The 17,185-nt window shown below is 48.1% G+C and overlaps 2 protein-coding genes across 5 annotated transcripts in view; one reads left to right on the plus strand and one right to left on the minus strand.

Moving 5' to 3' along the window:
* The first annotated feature begins 66 nt into the window (after positions 1-66).
* FREY1 (Frey regulator of sperm-oocyte fusion 1) lies at positions 67-1,343 on the plus strand. Its single transcript, XM_077286923.1, has 3 exons — positions 67-219; positions 290-363; positions 1,112-1,343. Exons 1-3 carry the CDS (start codon positions 140-142, stop codon positions 1,246-1,248), a joined length of 291 nt encoding a protein of 96 aa, XP_077143038.1. The 5' UTR covers positions 67-139; the 3' UTR covers positions 1,249-1,343.
* Positions 1,344-5,356: 4,013 nt separating this feature from the next.
* MAPK8IP1 (mitogen-activated protein kinase 8 interacting protein 1) overlaps positions 5,357-17,185 on the minus strand; it is a 76,359-nt gene continuing 64,530 nt past the window's right edge. For all 4 annotated transcript variants that reach the window (XM_077286915.1, XM_077286916.1, XM_077286918.1 and 1 more), the window contains exons 8-12: positions 10,468-10,574; positions 9,729-9,848; positions 7,075-7,145; positions 6,876-6,974; positions 5,357-5,855 (exon numbers count right to left, since the gene is read on the minus strand). In XM_077286915.1, the coding sequence (XP_077143030.1) occupies positions 5,783-5,855; positions 6,876-6,974; positions 7,075-7,145; positions 9,729-9,848; positions 10,468-10,574 (470 nt within the window). In that variant the 3' untranslated portion in view covers positions 5,357-5,782. The remainder of the gene's footprint in view (positions 5,856-6,875; positions 6,975-7,074; positions 7,146-9,728; positions 9,849-10,467; positions 10,575-17,185) is intronic.

A 17,185-nucleotide genomic window follows, 5' to 3' on the forward strand; every position in this document is an offset into this window, starting at 1 on the left:
AACCAAAATAGTTTCTCTTTTCTGGAACAACTAAATAATAATAAGTCTGTGACTTGATTGTCTCAGCATCTGGTAACATGACCTGGTCCATTGTGATGTCAGCGGTTCTTTCTGCTCACTCGCCTTCCGTGCCCGCGACATGGGTGGGAGTCCTCTGTTCTCGTGGATGTTCCTGTTACTTCTTCTAGGAAGCGTCACGTGTTCTCCGGTGTTACGACGGTGAGTGGGCGAGGAGCCACATTATCTCCAGAGGTTTCTATAGTGGTCATGCTGATCTCTCTGATTACAGAGCTCGACGTGAAATCCCCCTCGACTTCGAAGCTCTCGCTGAGATCCCGGTGGAGCACTTTGGACTTATAGATGGTAATGGGATTTTATGGATTTGTTATTAGTTCAGCAATATTATAAGCTCGAAGCCAAAAGCATGAATTGGTGCACCCGGGTCCCAATACCAAATCTGTGCCAGGACCCCCTCCCAGTATGCACCATTGATTATACTGGTGGCAGAGAGGACGTAAGTGCAACCTCATGTTACAAGGTTCAAGTGAAACTGTCCTATCTGCACCCCTCCCATAACTGTTTTCTCCAAGGGTATGTTCACATGGAGCAACGGAAAAATCCATAGTGAATCGGAGACAGCAGACATCACCGGAATATGTCAGTGTAGCCTAACCCAGCATTCTCCAAAATCTGGAGCAGAAGTCCAGGTTTCTGCCATAGACTCGCAAGCTGAACGGTGAACACACTGACTAACAGCATTCAGGAGTCTTAACATTGGCAGCGCTCACCTCTGACGTGGGGGCAACTCTGGAAGACCTCCGTAAAGGGTTATTCCCGTTTTTAGAAGTATCACCTATCTAGGATGCTGTAGTAATACATTGCTGATGGCCGGGGGTCCGTCTGACCCTGAGAATGGGGCAGTGGAATAAGACATGTCAGAGCTCCGTTCTTGGAATCAGTCGGGGTCCCAGCGGTCGGACCTCCTGTAATCTACGAGTGAATTATTCGCTTAGATGGGAATAACCGTTATATACCGGTATATCGGAAACTGCTAATGATTATTATTGAAATAGTAAAATGTGATTGATTTTTTTTTCACACTTGTCCCTAGATTACGGCGTGCTGCCAAAACATCCTTCGTTTCGTCGTCGAGTGACTCGGCAGCGACCGACAGGGCTAGCAAAGGCCGGGAAAAGCAAACGTGATGAGCCGGACATCGGGGAGCTGTACTATGACGACATCATGTGAGACAGCGGGGTCCCGGAGCCCCTGTAGATTTGGGCGGGACGGTGTCGTAGTTTGTGATGAGACCATTGGGGAATAAACCCGCATGTAATGTATAAGACGTGGCGCTCTGCCGCTGGCACTAGGTGTCGGTATTCTGATGCATCGGACTGTGTGACACTACAAGTCTCAGCATGCCCTTGCAGTTGTAACAACTACTGATGTGGTGGGGGTAGCAAAACTTGTAGACCACCGTGCAGTTTTTGGCATCTGACTTTTTTTTTTTTTTTTTGAGAAAAGTGAATACAGAAACACAAGCACAAATTAGTAATAAATAAATCTCAGGCTGTTTATTGAGGAGTCACGAGCGCCCTCTGCCCCCAGCCCGTAAGACCCCCCATCAGTACAATCAATGCCCCTTGTTACACACACGAGAACAAATTCTTGTTCTTTTAAAGGGACACTAAATATGATCAAACCTGAAAAAGCATTCACAAATATTTATGTAAATTTCGGAAAATTCAGCCCAGCAGTCGGTTAAGACCTCGAAAGTTTCCAGAAATATGCCAAAAATACATGTTATAATAACTAACAGGCAGGCGCCTTCAATGCCACCTATTCTGTGAAAAACAGTAGGAATTACGCAGGTTCTGGCGATAGATCCTTCATATTGATTGGGAAACCATCAGCAAGTAGATGGGTAAGTAAGATCTGCAGGATTCTTGTCCAGTGGCTATGCCGGCAGCCACCTTCTTCTGTGGCATCCCCAGCGCCTCTTCTGATTACTGTCCCCGGCATGCGTCATATCTCGCCGAGTACTAATCAGGAGAGGTGCCGTGATGCCGTCCGATCGTAGGAGGTTTGCGGAGCTCTGGACCGGCGGTCATGGACTACTGACAAACAAATCCACTGTATTAGGAACAAGTTGTACAATTTTCTTACCAGCTTTGAGTGTCAATTCCTCATATTGTCAAGATCTCTGTTTGCTGTCAATGAAAGGAAACAGTCATTTCTAAGAAGCATTGCAAAGTGTGAACTGCTCAGGGTCTGTTTAAGGTTCTCACCTGTTTACATTCACTGACGGCAAGCAGAAAACCCCAGATATTTTTTCATTATACAATGTCTAGCTCAAATTTAGTTAAAACGGAGAGAAAAGTTATCTTCTGTGGCGTCTGTAGTTGCAAGCGCTCTCAAAACTTTTCCTGTACTATATGTGTGAGTTTTAGGAGAGGATCTCGGTTCTCTTGAAGTGTGCTTTAGTAAACCTTGTACTCGCTCCACCTAAGCCCTCACTTTTCATAGAACTTTTTGGTTTGCAGTTCCCCTGTTCTTCCTCCTGGCAGTATCTGTCACTGTTTAAATTGATGGCACAGAGCTGCCAATTTTCCATATATTTCCAGGAGGAGCAACAGAGGGAAAAAGCAGCTCAGAAATCTAAGAAAGCTGTCCCAGGATTGTAATGTCATGGACACACACGTCAGGACAGTGAACAGGTAAAGAAAATTATATTTTCAGTTAACGAACTAGTAAAAGTGACTGACCCGGCTAAACCCATTATAACCTGTGCAAACAAAAGGTTAAATCTGGCTGATCACTGTAGGGGTGCAGATTTCTGGGATCCCCACTGATCCCCGAGTACAGGGCTCTGAAATGCATGTGCCCCACTGCTCCATTCCTTGCCTGTGAGATTGGTGAAAGTAGCCAAGTACAACCGCCCGTAGACAGTGTAACGAGCCATGGCATGCAGATGCAGGCACCACTTTATTACAAGAGTTTTTCAGAACCCATTTCTTGGGATCAGTTGGGGTCCCAGCAGCAGTGGCTTGGCGGACAGGCTGCCACATGTTCCGTAGCCCGGGATGACAATTTCTATTGGGGAAGAACATTTTTACCTTAGTGATCGGGTTAAGACTGGGCTTTGATCTATGGTTAAGGCCATTATTGGAGCTAGGGTTAGGGATATGATTGCAGTTCGGGCTAAAGAATAGGAGTTGGAGATAGGATTTGAGCTACAATTGCAGCCAGGTTTAGGGATTGGATTAGAGCTAGAAATTTAGTTTAGGTCAGGGCTAGGATTGGAGTTCAGGCTAGGATTGGATTAGGAATAGGAGTTGGAGTTTCTGCTAGGATTGGAGCTAGGTTTAAGGCTAGGATTGGAGTTGGGCCTAGGGTTAGGGCTAGGATTGCAGCTAGGGTTAGAGATTGGATTTGTGCTAGGATTGCAGCTATTGTTAGGGAAAAGGGTTGCAGCTGGGGTTAGGGATTGGAGTTCGGGCAAAGAATAGCAGTTGGGCCTAGGGTTAGAGCTAGGATTGCAGTTAGGGTTAGAGCTAGGATTGCAGCTAGGGTTAGGGCTAGGATTGCAGCTAGGGTTAGGGCTAGGATTGCAGCTAGTGTTAGGGCTAGGATTGAAGCTAGGGTGAGGATTAGAGCTAGGGTTACGGCTAGGATTGGAGCTAGGGTTAGGGCGAGGATTGGTGCTAAGGTTACTGCTAGGATTGCAGGCGGGGTTAGGGCTAGAATTGGAGCTAGGGTTAGGGCTAGGATTGGAGCTAGGGTTAGGGCTAGGATTGGAGCTAGGGTTAGGGCTAGGATTGGAGCTAGGGTTAGGACGAAGATTGGAGCTAGGGTTAGAGCTAGGGTTAGTGCTAGGATTGGTGCTAGGGTTAGGAAGAAGATCGGATCTAGGGTTAGGGCTAAGATTGGAGCTAGGGTTAGGGCTAGGATTGGAGCTAGGGTTAGGACGAAGATTGGAGCTAGGGTTAGTGCTAGGATTGGTGCTAGGGTTAGGAAGAAGATCGGATCTAGGGTTAGGGCTAAGATTGGAGCTAGGGTTAGGACAAGGATTGGAGCTAGGGTTAGGGCTAGGATCGGAGCTAGGGTTAGGGAGCGGATCGGAGCTAGGGTTAGGGAGCGGATCGGAGCTAGGGTTAGGGCGAGGATCGGAGCTAGGGTTAATAAAATAACTACATAAAAAATTTAATAAAAATAATGAGTACAAAAATAATGTATAGCTTCTTAATTTTAAAATGTTATGTCAGACTTCGATAAAAAGCAGCAAAACTAAAGGGTCAAAAGAAACCGCAAATGACAATTGCATTAGTATATTTTTAATACATGTGCTTGGGGAATGAGGGGCTCAATACTGGACTGGGGAATTGGACTCAGGGAGTGATACCATCCATGGGTTAATGGTGCTAAACGTCTGCCTTGCACTGAGCGCTGGCGGCCCACACTACACCACTGCCCAGCAGTCAGACCCCCCAGGGATCAGTAAATTAGATAAGAGTAGTGTTGTGTAAGCCCTTTGGAAAGTCGGCCATTGTGCAGCACCTTGTCAATCCAGGGCAGCGTACACACTGGGCATTCCGTATCATGGTTGTCCCTGTTGCCCCTAACAACCAATCAGAATCCAGGTTTAATTTTTCCAGAGCAGTTCAGGTAATGTAAGCTTAACCCTGATTGGTTGCTATGGATGCATTGCCTTGGAGACCTGAGGCCTAGTCGTGTTTCAATACATTCTGTCCGCGCCTCCACATACGCATCCTGTGGATTTCTGTCACATGTCAATAACCTTCTGAATGGAGATTTCTGCGGCGTCACTTAGGCTACTTTCACACTAGCGTCGGGAACAACCCGTCGCTGTGCGTCGGGCCGACGTTCCCGACGCTAGCGTGGTCTCGCCCGCACAACGGGGGCAGCGGATGCATTTTTCCCACGCATCCGCTGCCCCATTGTGAGGTGCGGGGAAGTGCGGGGAGGTGGGGGCGGAGTTCCGGCCGCGCATGCGCGGTCAGAAAAAGCGGACCGTCGGGAGCAAAAAACGTTACATGTAACGTTTTTTTCTCCTGACGGTCCGCTACCACACGCCCAAGCGTCGCAAAACGGATGCGACGTTTGGCAATGCGTCGCAAATGCGTCGCTAATGTTAGTCTATGACGAAAAAACGTATCCAGCGAGAACTTTTGCTGGATGCGTATTTTCGGCAAAACGACGCATTTGCGACGTATTGCAGTTAACGCTAGTGTGAAAGTAGCCTAACATACAATTGTGTAACACGCATGTCAGCCATTCACCATATTATGGGGTGCCTTCTTTCTCCAAACACTATATTTTTTTAAACTTTTTTTTTCATGTCAGGATTAACATGCGAACCAATAATTTCCCACCGCCGCAGCACGGCGACACGCAGACTACACATACCGCTTATCCCCCCCTCAGCCCTCGTTTAGTTTGTTCCGACTTTTATGTTCGCTTATGGGGGCACATTCCATTTGCAGTGTATGGAGGGGGAGTTAGGGATAATAGTTCTCCAGATTCTTGAATATGCACAAATGGGCGAGGAGCAGAGCCAAGAAGAGAGACGGTGACTGGGGAACGTTATATGGTGGCGCGGCCCTGCTGGCCTCGGCCGGTATACACACACCCAGATCACACAGCGGGGCGCAGGCACAGAGGAGCACAAGCCTCCAGCCCAACCTCCCTCCACCAGATTGCAGCCTCCGGCGTCGGCGCATAGTCCATGCACAGAACTGGTTTCCGTGTTAGAAATCCATGGCTACTCCAGATATATATCTTCTGTGGGACATGTGTACTCCACATATTCTTTGTAAAACTGCTGGAAGGCTCTCCTGGATAAAAACAAAACCCACAAATCCAACATTACAAAAAGGAACAGCACCACTCATGTATAGATGTCCCAGAGATCTGACGATGGTCCCACTTGGACCTAGGGTAATAGTCCTTGTTGCTCCTTGTAAACCAGTGCTTTAGTAAATACAGAACTTAATGGACTATTCCCATCTCCAAGATCCTATCCCAATATGTAGTAGGTGTAATAATAGTAATAATATTACAAATACCTCCAATTAGAAATATACCGTAGTATAGTTCTCCTGATTAGCTATGTGGCTTACCCCATGTGCAGGGCATTGCAGTAGCTTAGGTATCTATGGTTACGACCACTAACAAAGAACTGTCACTATATGAGTGGGCGTAACCATGGATACCTAAGCTACTGCAATGCCCTGCACATGGGGTAAGCGACATAGCGAATCAGAAGAACTATACTACATTTCTAATTGGAGATGTTTTCTAATATTATTATTATTACACCTACTATGTATTGGGTTAGGATCTTGGAGATGGGAATACCCCTTTAAAATAAGTTTTCATTGCACTTTATAACGTTCTATACAATTCTGTCTTAGTGCTTTGTTAACAGACAAAGTGAACTGGGACGGTAGCTAGCACACATATATACAACTATATTTGTACAATCCTCTCCTGACATGTTTGTTCTAGTAAATACATGTATTTTTTGCAAAATAACAATTCTGAAACGGTTGTGCTGTTCCTCTGTTATTCCTCCTGGACTGAGGGGAGCATTGGGTGTTCCTGTACACTCTGACACTGTCCAATCAGGGCTGCCAGTGCCAGACTACAAGGAGCCACGTACTATAAGAAGGGGAGAGGTAATGCCCAATTGTCAATTCATTCACAACATTTCTAGGAGGAATAACAGAGGAAACGCATCGGAATGGTAGAAAAAGAAAACGTCTAGGTGGACTAAATTCTTAGGTGTTAATTAAGTGACAGGACGGGGTGCAAAGCTCACACGGAGCCTGGCGTCAGGAAATACAGACACTTACCCGACAGACTCTGCCAGGGGTTTGGTAGATTCCTCCGAAACAAACACGTGACATGCAAACCGATGATCTGTGGGATGTTTAGTGATGAAACCGAAATATCTGGAAAAGGGAGATAAGACATGCAAGAGAGAAGATGGATGAGAAGGAGGGAAAGCTCAAGTGCCTGCACGCTGAACCCTGCGGGACTCGTGGCACTTACTTGCTGTTCTTGGGGTGATAGCCACAGAATGAGATATTCTTTAACTGGAAGAAATGGCTGCACGTGTTCACCTGTATGGAAAGAGACATCTGAAAACCTTTTCAGAAGTTGCATTTTCATTTATGGTGGATTTACGGAATAGCTTCAAAAAAATCTGCAGGTAAATCCTTCTCTAATCTGTGTATATTTGGGTTGCTGATATTTCATTAACCCCCCCCCCACTGATTTATAAAATAAAAACCAAAAACAAAACATTAGTTTCCACCTCATGGCTACAAAAGACACGAGATGGAAAGTCATAGCAGCAGGTCAGGTGTACAGAGAGCTGGCGTAGCATCGACGACCTAATGGAGGTGTTTTGTTTTTTATTTTACACTTTCAGAATTTTTTTTTGTATACGGCTTCAAATTCTGAAATGCAAAATTCACATATTGGTGCAAATTTGCAGAAAGAATCGACGTGGATTTCATGATTTGCACTGCAAGTCAATTTCCACTTGTAAGATTTCTGCAACGAACCGACAAGATATTTAAAGTCTCATCTACTTCACCGATACTGGATTACAAAAATCTGCCGTGGACGTTATCCTTAGGGAAAAAACATGTCATGGATTTGCTGCAGATTTTCTGACCATATTTGCTTGAGGATAATCCACAGCATCAGATTTGTAGATGACATTTTAATCATCTCATCTGCAGATATTTTCCACGTGTAAAGTCACCTGCGGAGCTAGTCTTTCAAGATTTGCAGAATGGAAATGATTTCCACGGATTTGCATTATGAATTTTACCCACTTCAAAATAAAAAGGTCAAATCGGCAGCAATTTAATTTTGATTCCTCCGTTGAATTTAACAAGAAAAATCCACAGCAGGAATTGTGAATTTTACGAATCCAAACTGAAAGAAAATTTTTGCATTGTGTGATTATTATTGAGAATGATTATAAAATGTCAGCTACTGTAATAAGATGCAGGTTTTTCATATAATAGGAAACCTAAAATTAAGCAAGTGGGCCCCAAAATACAATATACAGTGCCTACAAGTAGTATTCAACCCCCTGCAGATTTAGCAGGTTTACACATTTGGAATTAACTTGGCATTGTGACATTTGGACTGTAGATCAGCCTGGAAGTGTGAAATGCACTGCAGCAAAAAAGAATGTTACTTCTTTGTTTATTTTTTTTTAAATTGTGAAAAGACTTTTCAGAGGGTCATTTATTATTCAACCCCTCAACCCACCAGAATTCTGTTTGATTCCCCTAAAGTATTAAGAAGTAGTTCAGGCACAAAGAACAATGAGCTTCACATGTTTGGATTAATTATCTCTTTTTCCTGCCTTTTCTGACTATTTAAGACCCTCCCCAAACTTGTGAACAGCACTCATACATGGTCAACATGGGAAAGACAAAGGAGCATTCCAAGGCCATCAGAGACAAGATCGTGGAGGGTCACAAGGCTGGCAAGGGGTACAAAACCCTTTCCAAGGAGTTGGGCCTACCTGTCTCCACTGTTGGGAGCATCATCCGGAAGTGGAAGGCTTATGGAACTACTGTTAGCCTTCCACGGCCTGGACAGCCTTTGAAAGTTTCCTCCCGTGCCGAGGCCAGGCTTGTCCGAAGAGTCAAGGCTAACCCAAGGACAACAAGGAAGGAGCTCCGGGAAGATCTCATGGCAGTGGGGACATTGGTTTCAGTCAATACCATAAGTAACGTACTCCACCGCAATGGTCTCCGTTCCAGACGAGCCCGTAAGGTACCTTTACTTTCAAAGCGTCATGTCAAGGCTCGTCTACAGTTTGCTCATGATCACTTGGAGGACTCCGAGACTGACTGGTTCAAGGTTCTCTGGTCTGATGAGATCAAGATCGAGATCTTTGGTGCCAACCACACACATGACGTTTGGAGACTGGATGGCACTGCATACGACCCCAAGAATACCATCCCTACAGTCAAGCATGGTGGTGGCAGCATCATGCTGTGGGGCTGTTTCTCAGCCAAGGGGCCTGGCCATCTGGTCCGCATCCATGTGAAGATGGATAGCACGGCCTACCTGGAGATTTTGGCCAAGAACCTCCGCTCCTCCATCAAGGATCTTAAGATGGGTTGTCAATTCATCTTCCAACAAGACAACGACCCAAAGCACACAGCCAAGAAAACCAAGGCCTGGTTCAAGAGGCAAAAAATCAAGGTGTTGCAGTGGCCTAGTCAGTCTCCTGACCTTAACCCAATTAAAAACTTGTGGAAGGAGCTCAAGATTAAAGTCCACATGAGACACCCAAAGAACCTAGATAACTTGGAGAAGATCTGCATGGAGGAGTGGGCCAAGATAACTCCAGAGACCTGTGCCGGCCTGATCAGGTCTTATAAAAGACGATTATTAGCTGTAATTGCAAACAAAGGTTATTCCACAAAATATTAAACCTAGGGGTTGAATAATAATTGACCCACACTTTTATGTTTAAAATTTATAAAAATTTAACTGAGCAACAAAACTTTTTGGTTTGTAAGATTTATGCATCTGTTAATAAATCCTGCTCTTGTTTGAAGTTTGAAGGCTCTAACTTATTTGCATCTTATTAAACCTGCAGGGGGTTGAATACTACTTGTAGGCACTGTATACCCAGGGGTCCCACATCAATTATAAGGCCTTCATACCTGGCTGTGATCGTGAGGGTCTTCCCCATGTACTGCGATCTTCAACCCTCTAAGGCTAATCTCCAATACACAGCTAGACGGAGGGTTTGAGAGCACTGTAAGGCGACGAGACATAGCAATCTGCAATAACAAGGCGACAAGTCACAAAAGTAACAAAGCCGTATTATAAAGGGAATTTCAGGTGTAAAAATATGTCAAAATGTGCAAAACCACGTGGTTGTGTGGACTGCAAGCTTCAGTCCCTCAGAATTATAATTCTGCTCATGTTATAAATGTATTTGTTTTCCTCTTTGGTGCCAGTAGGTGGCAGTGTTGCATGAGAAAAGACCCTCCTAACTTTACAACCTGCTGGAAAGCAGAAGCCATGCTCCCTACAATGCTAGTGACATTATCCCGGGTTGTGTATAGGGTCTACGATCCTCCCTTAATTTATGTTTTTTACCCCTAGAAATGAATGGGTTTTATGCAAATCAAATTAGAATACAAATAAAGCCTGCAGACCTCATAGACATGTTAAAAAGGATATGAAGGTGCTTGGTGATCTTGTACTATAGGTCTAAATGGAGTTGCGGGGCACATTGGTGACTTGTCGCTTCTTCAACTATGCCTGTTTGTGTTCTTGTGGCCAGTAAAAAAAATGAGGGACACAAGTCCCCCCTACTCTGATCATCAGTGGAGGTCCAAGCGGTGGGATGGAATATCCCTTTAACTGCCCTTTAAGACGAGTGGACGTTCTCACCTTTTGCATGGCAGTGCAGAGGACATCAGTCCCTTTGTGATATGGAACCTGCACCGACCCAAGAAACTTCACCCAAAACTGATCCAACCAATCGGAGGCCCGAGTTTCTGTGAGAAGACACAAACCAAAGTAGACCCATCACATGAACCGATCACACCTGATAAACAGCATCGGGGCATCCACGGAGAAAACGACTGGATGCAACTAAAAATCCAAGTCCACAACAGAAAATGAAGCAACTTTGCAACAGGCAGTAAACAAAAACTTCCAACGGCTCTATGGTAACAGAAGACAAACCAGCTCTGCCTAATCCGATCCTTCTATTATACTGTCTTTAGTCTGTTCATAAAGTTATGCTGTTTTATGGCTGATGTAACGGCTGCAGGATCTGACTACACAGGGTTTGTTTGTAGTCTGTTACCTTGGAGACGCAAAGAATAATCAAACCAACGGAACATTTTTAATTAAACAATTGTTGCAAAGTTATTTCATTAATCCGATCCTTCTAGTATACTTTTCTTTAGTCTGTTCATAAAGTTATGCTGTTTTATGGCACAATCCGTTTGTTGCCAAGCACAAGCAGTGAAGGGCTGATGTAATGGCTGCAGGATCTGACTACACAGGGTTTCTTTGTAGTCTGTTACCTTGGAGACACACAGAATAATCAAACCAATTAAACATTTATTGTTGCAAAGTTATTTCATTTTTCAGAATAGTTGCACAAAGAAAAAAAAGTAACATGCAAAAGGGGAAAAAGAGGGATTTTTGGTACTTACCGTAAAATCTCTTTCTTGGAGCCTTCATTGGGGGACACAGGACAACCATGGGTGTATGCTGCTGCTGCTGCTGCTGCTAGGAGGCTGACACTATGCAAAAAAGGAAAAAAGGCGTGGCTCCTCCCTGGCAGTATACACCCACCGACAGGCACCAAGTACCTCAGTTAGTGCAAAAAGCAGTAGGCGAAGCGACAGAACTCATAATAGTAAAAGTACCAACTCAACTAGGGCCCCAAACACGGTACCAGAACAAACAAGTAGGGAGGGTGCTGTGTCCCCCAATGAAGGCTCCAAGAAATAGATTTTACGGTAAGTACCAAAAATCCCTCTTTCTTTATCGCTTCATTGGGGGACACAGGACAACCATGGGACGTCCAAATGCAGGCCCGGAAAAGGGTGGGTAGAAAGGAAATGAGAAAAGGTCTCAGGTCGGCCAGTGTGCGACCGCCGCCTGCAGTACCTTCCTACCAAGACCTGCATCGGACGAGGCTTGGGTATGAACCCGATAGAACCTCGTAAACGTGTGCAAAGACGACCAGGTTGCGGCCTTGCAAACTTGTAAGGCGGAGGCCTGGTGGCGAACAGCCCAAGAAGCTCCGACAGCTCTGGTGGAGTGAGCTCGCACCCCCGGAGGACGTGCCTCATGAACACGGTACGATTCTGAAATTGCTGAGCGAATCCAGCGCGAAATGGTGGATTTAGACGCTTGAAAGCCCTTCCGACGACCCTCGGAAACGACAAGGAGAGAATCGGATTGACTGAAAGGAGCGGTTCTAGAAAGATAGACCCGAATGGCCCTGACCACGTCAAGCTTGTGAAGGGACTTCTCCAAAGGATGAGCCGGAGAAGGGAAAAATGATGGAAGGACAATGTCTTCGTTGATGTGGAAACCGAGACCACCTTGGGAAGGAATTCGGGAACCGGTCGAAGAACGACCTTATCCTGATGAAGAATCAGGAAGGGGGAACGACATGACAGGGCTGCCAACTCGGAGACCCTCCTGATAGATGTAATGGCAATGAGGAAGGCGACCTTCCAAGAGAGAAGGGAAAAGGGCACGTCATGAAGAGGCTCAAAGGGAGCAGCCTGAAGAGCACCAAGGACCAGGTTAAGGTCCCAAGGTTCCAAGGGAGAACGGAAAGGAGGGGCGATATGCGCAACTCCCTGTAGAAAAGTCCGAACCTGGTGAATGGAGGAAAGGTCACTCTGGAAGAGGATCGACAGAGCAGACACTTGTCCCTTGAGTGTGCTGAGGGATAAACCCGAATCGAGACCAGACTGGAGGAAACTGAGAAGATCCGGAAGAGAAAAGGACCTTGGAAAAACTTCATTAGTTTCACACCACCGGAAGAACGCTTTCCAGTATCTGTGGTAGATACAGGAAGAAGCCGGTTTTCTGACTCTGATCATGGTCTGTATGACCTGGGGAGAGAGACCAGAGTTTTTTAAGACTGCGGCCTCAACGGCCATGGCATTAAACTCAGCGACTGAGAACTCTGGTGGAAGAGAGGTCCCTGCGAGAAGAGGTCTGGCCGATCCGGAAGTCTCCAAGGAGTGTCCGCGAGCATGTTTACGAGCTCGGCGTACCACGGCCGCCTTGGCCAGTCCGGCGCTATCAGTATGACTGGAATCCCTTCCAACTTGATCTTCTTTACCACCCTTGGAATCAAGGGGAGGGGTGGGGACAGGTAGGGAAAATGAAACTGGGACCATGGAATTACCAGAGCGTCGTGGACGACGGCAAGAGGATCCCGGGACCTGGCGACAAACTGAGGGACCTTGTGGTTCATCCGGGACGCCATAAGATCGACATCTGGCGTACCCCAGTGGAGGCAAATTTGATTGAAGACTGCGGGGTGGAGAGACCACTCGCCTGCTGCCAGGCCCTGGCGACTGAGAAAGTCGGCTGCCCAGTTTTCGACCCCGGGGATATGAACGGCTGATATGGCCGGAACGTGGCGTTCCGCCCACTGAAGAATCTTTGCCACTTCTGCCATTACTTGGCCGCTGCGAGTCCCGCCCTGGTGATTTAAGTACGCCACGGCCGTGGCGTTGTCCGACTGGATGCGGACGGGAAGATTCGACAGAAGAGACTGCCAGCGGATTAACGCAAGGAAGATTGCCCTGATCTCCAGAAGGTTGATGGGAAGGAGAGCTCCCTGGGTGGTCCAACGGCCCTGAGCCGTGTGTTGTCGGAAGACTGCTCCCCACCCGAGAAGGCTGGCATCGGTGGTGATGACCTGCCACTGAAGGGGAAGAAATGATCTTCCTCTCAGGAGAGAGGAGGACAGCGTCCACCAGGTTAGGGGCTGACGGACCTGGAGAGGAAGGTGGACGGGACGGTCCAGGGAGTCCAAGGACCTGTTCCAGGTGGATAGGAGGAATAGTTGGAGGGGACGGGTGTGGAACTGGGCGAAAGGAACAGCCTCCATGGAGGCCACCATCTTTCCCAGGACTCCCATGCAGAAACGAAGTGACTGAGGATCTGGGCGTTTGAGAAGGCGGACCGCCTTGAGGAGTACTGAGAACTTGTCCTCTGGGAGGAAGACCCGAGCTAAGTTCGTGTCGAACAACATGCCCAGGAAGGACAGTCGTTGGGACGGAATCAGAGAGGACTTGGTCCGGTTGATAATCCAGCCGAGACGGGTCAGTGTGTCCAGGGAGACCTGGAGACTGTGGGCACAGTCTAGACGAGAGGACCCTTTGATCAACAGATCGTCCAGGTAGGGGATAACGAGGATCCCCCTGGAACGAAGGAGGGCCATGACCGCAGCCATGATTTTGGTGAAGACCCTGGGGGCAGACGCTAAATCAAAGGGGAGAGCCGTGAATTGGTAGTGATTGTCCCCGATAGCAAACTGAAGGAATCTCTGATGCCGAACGCAGATGGGGACATGAAGGTACGCATCTTGGATGTCGACCGAGCAGAGGAACTCCCCGGGTTCCATGGCGGCGATCACTGACCGCAGGGATTCCATTCTGAAGTGGCGAGGTCGGACGTGGCGGTTGAGAAGCTTCAAATCTAAGATAGGGCGAAGAGACCCGTCCTTCTTTGGGACTACAAAAAGGTTCGAGTAGAACCCGGAAAAACGTTCTTCGGAAGGAACGGGAACTACGACTCCGGCGGCGACCAGAGACGTTACGGCTTGAAGCAAGCCGGGTAAATGGGACGGTTGCTTTGGGGGACGAGAGAGAAAGAAGCGATTTTCCGGGAGGGTAGAAAATTCGATCTTGTACCCGGAGGTAATAATCTCTCTGACCCAGGCATCGCTGATCATTGACAGCCAGGTGTCTTTGAAGAGAAGAAGCCTGCCTCCCACCCTGGAAAGTCTCCCAGGTGGGGGCGACCCGTCACTTGGAACGGTATCTGTTGGAACGAGGTCCGGAAGACCTGGGAAGGCTGCAAACGGACGAAAGGGGCGAAATGTTCGAGGACCTTTTTGGGTTAAAGAAGCGCTTTGGCTTGGACTGGGGGAGAGAGGTACTCTTGCCCCCAGTCGCGTCTGAGATAATTTGATCCAGACGAGCACCAAAAAGCCTGGAACCTTGAAACGCCAAGTTAGTGAGAGACTTTTTGGAAATAGCATCTGCATTCCATGCTTTGGAGCCAAAGAAAGCGGCGAATAGCGACAATGTTGCTGCTTGCTCTGGCTGAACAGGCTGCTGCATCTAGAGAGGCAGTGAGAAGGTATTTCCCTGCGTGGTTAATCTGGTCTGCGAGGTCAGCCAGCTCGGTAGGGGAGGCAGAAGCCAAAATGCCCTGATGGAGGATCTTGGCCCAGGCAGAGATGGCCTTAGCCACCCAGGTGGAAGCAAAACTGGGGCAGAGGGAAGCACCCGTTGCTTCGAAAGCTGACAATTTGTCTGTCCGATGCATCCTTAAGCGACGCACCGTCCGGTAAGGAGAGAACCATCTTGGAGGAAAGATGGGAGATCGGCGGATCGATGTTGGGAGACTCAGCCCACTTGGAGAGAAGATCGGCGCTAAAGAGATAGAGCACGTCCAGATGTTTTCTACCCGAAAAACGTTTTTCAGGATGTTCCCAGTGTTTAGACAGGGTAGACTCAAACTCATCATGGTAGGAAAGGAGCGAGAGGGACGTTTCACCCGCTTAAAGGAGACAGAGGAATCCTGGGAGGAAACCTCATCTTGTTTTAGTTTGAGGGTTTGCGAGATAGCCGAAATAAGACTATCTACGACAGCCTGCATGCTAGAAGTCTGGTCTGAATCGGAGTCAGAACCGGACTGGGAATCCACATCAGACCCAATGTCCTCCTCCAAGGAGGGGAATTGGGAGGAGGAGAGCAATTTGAGCACTGCGGAGGGACCCGGAGAACCAGACGAAGAGCCAGACAGAGTCCTCTTTCTAGAGCGGCTGGCTGATTTGTCTCCCTGTGGTTCAGGGTCAGGTGCGGCTGACTCGCCATGGGAGACGGTCGGAGCACTGGTGGCTGAAGGAAGCTGTGGAAGACGTTCAAGCGCCTGGACCAGGGACTGAGACCCCTTAGTCCAATCAGAGACCGACTGCGAGATAGCAACGGCCCACTCAGGGGGAGGGGGAGCACCCCCATCCCGAGAGTCAGAAGCTTCCTGCGGGGCAGACATGGCAGGAGGACTGCAGGACTGGCAGAGAGGCGACGACTGGCCTACAGACCACTTTATCTTACAACGAGCACAGGCGTAGTGAGTTATGGTAGGTTTGGTAAGGGAGGCTCCAGAAGAGTTGGACATAAGGATATTCTGCAGCACTATACTACAGAAAAGACTAAGGGGCCTACAGTGGTATGGATAATACCGAGGGAGGGGCCAAAAAAAAAAAGCGTTGCAATCCTACCGCACCGCACAGCAGAGATCTGTGGCCCCCAACGCACGATGTCTCTTGTGCACGGAGCTGCTGAGGCAGGAAGTGCCAGCGGTGAAGAAGGGGCAGTGCTGTACTGAGAGGAATAAGCCAAGGCTCCTGATAGAGCCGCACCGAAAGGGAAGGGCGTGCCCGAGATGTAAGAGCTCTCCTGAGTGGAGGAGGAAAAGAGCGCCGAAAAAGCGCGCCCGAGGAGGGGGCGTGGCCGGCTGCAGCTGTGAAAGTGAAAGTAAAAACGGCCGTGACTCTGTGTGAGAGTGCTGTACATTGCTGCGGGGAGCGGCTGCTGAAGCGCTGGTACCTGCATGTTCCGGTTCCACAGGTAGAGGGAGAGAGGATCGTCCAGGGGCCCGATGAGAGAGGGGTCGCTGGAAACGGAATCCTTCGTCCAGAAGACGGCCTCGACCCCAAAGACATGGGGGAGGGTCACCGCTGGTGACCACCGTCTTCCTCTCAGCTCTCTCCGAGGAGAGGGGTGAGGGGGACTGTTTGGCAAGGACCGCCACCATAAAAACCCTGGAGCACCTGGGAGGGTGACAGGGGATAATGTCCCGCCGGCGGTCTGAGAGTTGCGATGCGGGCGACACCACACTGCTCGCTCAGCCGCCCTCCTGGGGAGGCAGGGTGGAAGATTGCACCCTGAATCCCTGAATGCTGTATCTGAAAAAGAAAAGCCAAAACATTGATAAAAACAACAAAAACCTGTAAAGGAATCAAGGTTAGCAGCGGATCTGAAGATCCAGGTCCGCCTCCTACAGACACTAAGCACAAACTGAGGTACTTGGTGCCTGTCGGTGGGTGTATACTGCCAGGGAGGAGCCACGCCTTTTTTCCTTTTTTGCATAGTGTCAGCCTCCTAGCAGCAGCAGCATACACCCATGGTTGTCCTGTGTCCCCCAATGAAGCGATAAAGAAACGCTTTTGAATCTAACAACTCAGTAAGGTACAGTCACCCAAAAAATGCAATAATTACAGAGAAAGGCGCAAGTCCTCATAACTCCTCCCACATGCACAATGATTGACGGCTCTCCCTGTTTACAAGCCCATACAAGACATGCTGTCAGTCTCTCTGTGGGGGGT

Source organism: Ranitomeya variabilis, chromosome 2 (assembly GCF_051348905.1).
Source record: "Ranitomeya variabilis isolate aRanVar5 chromosome 2, aRanVar5.hap1, whole genome shotgun sequence".
In the NCBI taxonomy this organism is placed as follows: Eukaryota; Metazoa; Chordata; class Amphibia; order Anura; family Dendrobatidae; genus Ranitomeya; species Ranitomeya variabilis.

Bases quoted from the DNA above. Each gene is read 5' to 3' on its own strand.
- FREY1 (XM_077286923.1), top strand. From the start codon at position 140: ATGGGTGGGAGTCCTCTGTTCTCGTGGATGTTCCTGTTACTTCTTCTA. The intron at 220-289 runs GTGAGTGGGCGA...CTCTGATTACAG, and splicing joins TGTTCTCCGGTGTTACGACG to AGCTCGACGTGAAATCCCCC. The intron at 364-1,111 runs GTAATGGGATTT...ACTTGTCCCTAG, and splicing joins GCACTTTGGACTTATAGATG to ATTACGGCGTGCTGCCAAAA.